Below are 7,874 nucleotides of genomic sequence, written 5' to 3'. Positions count from 1 at the left end.
ATGGAGCACTGGTTATAGGATGTGCTGATTTCGATGGGCCCTGTCCCCGGTGCTCTGTATTTGAGCAAAGTTTAGGTGCGGCTGGGCGACATGCCTCCCTAGGCCTTGCCACAAATCCGGCCGGATTATCTCCCCCTCCGTGGGTTTTGAGACGCCTGGGTGCAAGGGATATCTATATGCATACCTCCCTGCGTTTGACAGGCACAGAGTTTCCCATAGTCTTTCATATCAGAGGCAGTATGTGTGCTCCCCAGTGTTTTGTGACAAATGTAGGGTGTGCCCCCCCAGTGTTTCTTGACAGGTGCATGCAGTTCGTGGCCCCTAACATTTTGTGACAGGTACAGTATGTGTGGGACAAGAGGGATGGAGTTGGCTCATCTAATTTGCGCATTACTCTCTGAAACTGTGCTGTCAAGAGTAATTCACACTTACTGGAACTCTGTTAGCATTACAGTAACTAACTTGAGATAGCAGATCCAGGTTGCTTGCTGTACTGCCATTAAGAGTTACAGTGAGTGTGAATTACAATTACAGTTCACAGGAAATTGTCAAAGGTGCAGTTTTAAAGGTGCTTAGGAGTGGTTTTGTGGCTAACCCTAGTAAGATGAAACCCATACTGTGCAGCATTCTTCAAAACTGCCTACTCCCTCCTCTATAGCGTGCAACCTCCTCTAATAGCTGTGCTACGGCTGATACTTTAAAATATGATACATAGTGAGGACCCATCAGCGGCAGTCCAGTTTCAGGCAGTTTCACACTGACATCTTTACTTGTAGGAGAAAGGCAGAAGCAGCACTTATTCCTGTGATCATGATCTTTAAAATTAATTTTTAGTATGTCATAGAATGTCCGATTCTTAGCAACCTTTCAGTTGGTCATTTTTTATTTATATTATTTGCGTCCTTCTTTTGACTCTTTCCAGCTTTCAAAGGGGGTCACTGACCCCAGCAACCAAAAACTATTGCTTTGTGAGGCTACAATGTTATTGTTATTGCTACTTTATATTACATATCTTTTTTTTTTATTCAGACCTTCTCCTATTCATATTCCAGTATCTCATTGAAGCCACTGCCTGGTTGGTAGATAATTTGGACCCTAGCAACAAGATAGCTGCTGATGTTGCAAACTGGAGGGCTTTTCAACAAAAAGTATTAAAAGAAACACAGAAAATAAAAAGTGAAGATCAATTGCAAATTGAAGACCAAATGCAATTTTAAGGTGAAACCCCCCTTTAAGGTAGCATTTTCTGGTCACATCTTACTGGTTTCTATGGGTTACTACTGCACCTGGGCAAACTTAGTGCCTTTTTTATCAGAAAAGGAAATTGTTCCACAAACAGAGAACACAAGATGCAAAATTCTGGTAACAGTGTTACTTTAATACAACAACAAAGCTACAATTCACAACAAGTCACCTTTCGACAAAAACAGTTACCAAACAACACAGTTTGCTATACTACAGTAACCTGAGATTAATTTTTTTTCTCTCATAGAAATGGTACAAAAGTAAGAAAATAAGTTAACTTTGCTTATGAAAAAGAAATACTGCAGAAATAGTAAAACTTTAAAAAGCTGAATTAGAAACCCACACAAACAATACTTATAAAACTTGTTGTTGCTGCAGCAATAGTAATAAAGTAGAAATACAAAGATGTAAAGACAATACTTGTTATGGAAACCAACACATCAGTGTATGCTATTAATGAGCCATCCATGTAAGAGGCAGGACTGTAATGTGGAAACCAGTTAAATATTATATACTAATTGTCATGAAAGGATAATGTTCGGTTGAGATATTTTTCATGGTATTTTCCATGCATGTGTCAAAAATATAAAGCATATAAATATGCTTACGTTTCAAAGCAAATGTAAATTATCCCAGCAGAGACATTCTACATAGCCATTACTAAATCACTGCAATCTAACAATAACAACTAGATGAACAGTTCTACGTACGTTTAGAGATTGCCTCTGCAATGCAAGAATTTTTTGGCAGCTTCCTTCCATATATATATAAACAAAGAGAATAGTTTGTACTCAAAATAAATATTCTTCCCTGGTCATGGTATAACTGTGCCACTTATTAATTTCCGTGTTGTGAGGCTGTTGCTAAGCTACAACTCTCAAATTCCTGATACAATGCTTGCGAACTGAACTGAACATAAGAGGTTTTGTACCAAAGCCTGTTCCTGCAGTGCTTTGAAGAGGCACTTTCCATCCACATTGCTTTTCTTTCAATTTTTAGGTGAACATACTTCTCTACCGGAAATCAGTTCAGAAGCCTTGATAATGCCTTAAATCAGAGTGGTAATTTGTGCATTGCATCTTTTTGGTTTACTCTATTCTCTAATCCAGGTGTCAGTTTTTATTATAAACAGGGAAAACATTACATGAGCACTATTTTTCCTTACAGTCAAGGCTTGAGAGCACAGTCCCTCAAAGGCAGTGACATTTTGCTTTCATCATCCTTTATTGACTTAAGAAACCCTATGCACACTTCTTTCTTCATGGTGAGCAAATAAGCAGTAAAAGAGTCCAAAAGTAAAACTGGTATCATGGTCCACAGAAGGGTTTTCTTTTTCTTACTTTAATAGGGTAGCTCAAAGTGATTGTGACAGATGCAGGGAAAAGATATGGTTAATATTAGAAAAATATCTATAAAGGAAATTCAAGTGTAATGCCACAGAATTCACCCAGTGTCATGCTATCCAACACTAATCAATGAGATACCAATAAATATGACATGTAAAGTGAGTCCCCTTGTGAATGTACGACAAAAAATGAGTAAATCAAATGGCTAGATATTAATGTGCAGTAATATAAATAATGTGCAATTATGAATAAATATAAAATAGAAATGTACAGTAACATCACAGATGTGATCAAATAAGTTTTAAGTTAGTTTAAAAACACACAATCAAGAAGTTATAGAAATATACTTATGTCGTGATACAGACAGTGCTATCACTGACACAGGGGAAAGTTTTTGATCTTTTCCCTTACACCAAGTACTGAAATGATGTGTTGGTTAGACATCACATGACCATGAAAGGCTACCTAAATAAATTAATACATGTTTTGTTTTATCCAGCAGTACTTAAGTACAGGCTCCAGCATAATTACAAAAAGTCACAAATGCAGTCTAGTTTTTTTTTTACAATACCCAAAAACAGAAGATTAGATCAGCTTGAAAGCACACATAGTAAAGTTTACATTCTCCTGATGGAAGTCTGCACCATACCATTTTATGTAAAAAAAAAACCCACAGATAAATGGAGGCACTGTCCCTGTATGTGTACCATGTTGTTTATTTTACAGCTATTTCGCTCACATTTATGTAAACAGTGCAGTTTATTGATTGTTTCTAATATGGGCAGTTGGGAACAGGGGCTTAATGTGTTCACTGAACACTTTCTGTTATGTTTTTAGTGGCAGATGCCACTTTGCTTACTGAGAGAAAATATACATTTATAGTTCCTTTTTTTTAGGAAAGTGGGTAATACTAGAAATTGTAGTCAATTTTATAAGCAAAATTTGGTTCCTGTATTAATCAATGTTTTTAGTAGTTATAACCAAATATTTTGTAAAACTCAAAGTTCAGAGTGATATTCTCTTTATATAAAATGATCACTACGACAGATGTAACTGAATTTACTGGGGCAAAAAAAGTAAATGCATTGGGACATCTGGCTCCTAAGTTTTCAGTAGGATAGCTGCTATTAGCTTATGAATATGCCTAAGGGCTTTCCATATACATGTGTGGGAAATGTGCTGCCTAAGGCTAAGGCGGACATAGTGCTTACAGACAGTACCACTCAAACACTTGCTGCCACTACCTGCATTTCCAATAGCCTAAATGAATGAAAAAATATGGCTTTATTTGAAAAAAATAAAACCAATTATAGCTCCCAATGTTAATTAAAATGAAGCATTTTTGGCATTAAAATGTGGATCATTATAATGTGTAGTGTAAGATACCAACAAGATACCAACTTTTGTAAAGTTTTGTCAGAAATTAGGTAAATATTAAAATAGTATAAACTGCAAAGACAGGTGTTTCTGGAAGTGTACCTTTGCTCTCCAGGCCCTTCTCCTAACTAAAAACACACTAGTGACACTAGGTACCTTTTTTATCTGTACTGTTGCTACTACATTTACACATTCACACACAATTTCACAGCAACAAGGTACAATAAGCTATGGCTAACCCCATCAACAGAGCACATTACACATAGTTTGTTTCACCATTCACTACATTAAGTGCAATCTTGTCGTTTCAGTAATTCGGAAGAATGATGTATTAACTTGTTCTTTTCCAGTGATGAGAATATCAGCAAGATGAAGGACAGGAAATCTTGTTACCAAGAACCTAAAAAAAGTTAAAAAAACAAAGTGTCACTTTTGAAATACAGGTGAGGAATAAAATACAAGTATGTGCCTATGCCTCTGACAACTAAAAGACATCATATCCCATGATATATACTCTATAAATTATAGGCAAAGTAACCATTTGCTGGTTGGGAACTTTGTAAAATGAAAGAAAGTCAACCTAGGCCATTTATCAAAGCTTGCAAAAATACCGTTTACAGAATTTCATCCTTCTTACTATGGTATATTAAGGACCCCGTACAAATTTGCAGTACTCCAAGAACTTGTCCTGTTAAAAAAAAGCCATTATTAGACAACTTATTGGCTTAGACCAGTGATCCCCAACCAGTGGTTTGTGAGCAAATGTTGCTCCCCAACCCCTTAGGATGTTGCTCCCAGTGGCCTCAAAGTAGGTGCTTATTTTTGAATGCCTGGCTTTGAGGCAAGTGTTAATTGCATAAAACCCAGTGTAATGCCAAAGAGAGCCTTCTATAGGCTGCCAGTCCTCATAGGGGCTACCAAAAAGCCAATTATAGCTCTTATTTGCATCCCCAATAACTTTTTCCATGCGTGTGTTTCTCCCCAACACTTTTTCCATTTGAATGTGGCTCAGGGGTATAAAAGGTTGGGGATCCCTGGCTTAGACTATGGTTGTGACATTTCAGCCCTGATGTGCCTTTTACCAAGCTTAGCACCCCTATCAATAAGGTCAAGCTGCTTTCAATACAGTAGTCCAACTCTTCTGCTTTGACTGACATATCACAGCTTTAGCCAAAAAACACTCTTTATATTATGACATCTGCTCAAGCAATTAAACTGTTGGGAGTTGCCGATTCATTATTTTGTTCCACCACAGGATTTGTGTCTAATGAACATATGGCAGCAAAGTGTACATTATTGCTCTTCTTTTACTTGCCTGAAAAATACAGTTTTTTAAGAATAGATTTCTGTTCAGCTGTTTGAGATACTACATCAGTGTTTTTCTTATTTTTCTTGTTTCTGGCTAGTGTTCCCACAAAAAGAACTTGCTCACACTACTGAGTTTGTTTGTCTTTTTGACAGTAAAGTAATATTATAATGTATTTTAGTAGAGCAACCCAGCAAATACAACACTGAACATTTGTACTGTGTATTAACAACCAAGCCGAAATGCAAGCAAATATGTGATAGGTGCACAGATAAATAACAATGTTACTTATAGATGTCCTCAGAAACAAAAAGAACATTTAAGTGGGTAATGAATGATGCAAATGCACAAATAAGAAGATGGTTACGTGTAACAGATCACTGTGCTAGGGAAACAGGCCTTTAAGTGCAGGACTAACAATAAATTATATACTATGTTAGCATACAGTTGCAGTACTTTTGCAATGGAATCTAAAACAGCCTGGACTGAAGAATAGTGAGAAGAGGAGAGGTCGAAGTATTTCCGGGTTGCGCACGTGACGTCAGCGCGCACGCTCTACAAAAGCGCCATCGCTAGGACGCATCACTCGGACATCACTGAACACCAATGTTTGGGGTGGCCAGCAATTTCTATTTATGTGGAGGGAGGGGGGATATTTTATGGGGGTGCCTGCCTGGCCAGCAATTTCTATTTATGTGAAGGGGGTGGGGGGTGTTTGGGGTGGCCAGTAATTTCTATTTATGTGGAGGGAGGGGGGATATTTTATGGGGGTGCCTGCCTGGCCAGCAATTTCTATTTATGTGAAGGGGGTGGGGGGGTGTTTGGGGTGGCCAGCAATTTCTATTTATGTGGAGGGAGGGAGGGGGGATGGGTGGCCAGCAATTTCTATTTATGTGGAGGGAGGGAGGGATGGGTGGCCAGCAATTTCTATTTATGTGGAGGGAGGGAGGGGGGATGGGTGGCCACCAATTTTTTGTATATGGGGGGGGGGTGCCTGCAAACTATTTAGGGGCTCTGGCCCCTGGCCACCAATTTTTATGTATATGGGGGGGGGGGGGGGGGGGATGCCTGCAAACTGGGGTTAACACCTAATCATGCATGGGGAAAAAAAAATACCTTCAAATACTGTGATACCAATATAATTTTGAAAAATACCGTGATATAAATTTTTGGTCATACCGCCCAGCACTAGGTTGAAGTAATACAGACTTTTTTGGTTTTGCAATAAACCATTGAAGTAGAGTAGAATATATAGCCAGTTTTTTTTTAAATTCTATTTTAGGATAGTGATGGGTAATTCAGTTGTAAATCAAAGTATGAGGAGGTACACTCCAATGTCAGGTGTGTCAGCTGTGTGTGATGTTCATAATTTAACAGTTAAGCAGAGACATAGGTACAACTCTGAACTTCTGACATTAGGGTGAGATGTCAGTTCTTGAATTAATGAAGGCCCCCAAAAGCTGATGGTGAGGTGACAGTGGGGAGACACAAAATGTAAACTTTGACATTTGCTGGCATATGTTTCTTCTCTCCAGTACATACAAACAGGTGACATAGCTCTAGCCCACCAGTTAAATTAGTTACTTACTACCTGTACAATAAACCGGTGTGTTTGAGGACCTAATTTATAAGCACTTACCCCATGACCATGTTCCTGTTGGTGTAGCATCATAAGCATATCTTGCCTGCACGGAATCTTGTGATGCAGAATGTGGATCTGGGTAACTGTAATTCATTGTGGCTTTAAGTGCATCTGTTGTCTGAAACATCTGAGGCGGAACTTGGCTGTTTGGGTAAGGATAAGGCTGGTTACCAGTATAAGGATTCTGGGTAGTGAATAAGGATGTCCCATTATATGGCATGAATTGCTGTGTATTGTAAGGCATTCCTTGGTAAGGCTGGGTCATTACACCTGTGTTACTGCTATTTTGATACCAGTAATGTAAATAATATTGCCAAGGGTAGAGGCAGCTGGATAGCTGGGAATATGTGCCAGTCATCTGTGTAAAGCTCTGAGAATGGCTGTTGTTTAAATCACTACAACTGGATGGGTCATTATGCTGTACCAATGGTTCATTCTTCTTGTCTTTTGCTTCAGTAATGGGAGTTGCCGTTTCATTTTTCTGTTCCATCGTAGGACTTGTGTCTAATGAACATATGTCAGCAAAGTGTACATTATTGCTCTTCTTTTGCTTGCCTGAAAAATACAGCTTTTTAAGAATAGATTTCTGTTCAGCTGTTTGAGATACTACATCAGTGTTTTTCTTATTTTGATCAGAGAGAGACTGGTGTTCTGATATAACATTTACATTTTTATCTGGTACCTGAAGTTGACTTTTTGTGTGCAGATTAAGATGTGAATCATTTAGGACTTCCTTTACTGGGTCATCAGTGGAACATTTTATTTTAACTTCTCTATCATTGGCATGTTCTAACACTATTGCTTTGACTGAAGACAATCCATCATTTTTTTGAAATGTATGTTCATTAATAGATGAAGACTGATCTTTTATTTCTACACCTGTTACATCTTTTGGAGTCTTTTCAGACTTCTTGCATTGTTTCTCAGCTGCATTACTGTGATCTTTGTTTTTTATCCT

General features: G+C 38.1%; 1 protein-coding gene across 2 annotated transcripts in view; it reads right to left on the bottom strand.

Annotated features, from left to right (window-relative positions):
• Positions 1-1,357: 1,357 nt before the first annotated feature.
• Positions 1,358-7,874, bottom strand: part of tex15 (testis expressed 15, meiosis and synapsis associated) — a 30,561-nt gene continuing 24,044 nt past the window's right edge. The window contains exons 9-10 of one of the 2 annotated variants that reach the window (XM_002939260.5): positions 6,914-7,872; positions 1,358-4,368 (exon numbers count right to left, since the gene is read on the bottom strand). In XM_002939260.5, the coding sequence (XP_002939306.4) occupies positions 4,358-4,368; positions 6,914-7,872 (970 nt within the window). In that variant the 3' untranslated portion in view covers positions 1,358-4,357. The remainder of the gene's footprint in view (positions 4,369-6,913; positions 7,873-7,874) is intronic. The other variant, XM_031904390.1, reaches the window with a different exon arrangement.

Source organism: Xenopus tropicalis, chromosome 1, assembly GCF_000004195.4.
Source record: "Xenopus tropicalis strain Nigerian chromosome 1, UCB_Xtro_10.0, whole genome shotgun sequence".
Lineage (NCBI taxonomy): Eukaryota > Metazoa > Chordata > Amphibia > Anura > Pipidae > Xenopus > Xenopus tropicalis.
This window is presented reverse-complemented; position numbering and strand designations above follow the sequence as displayed.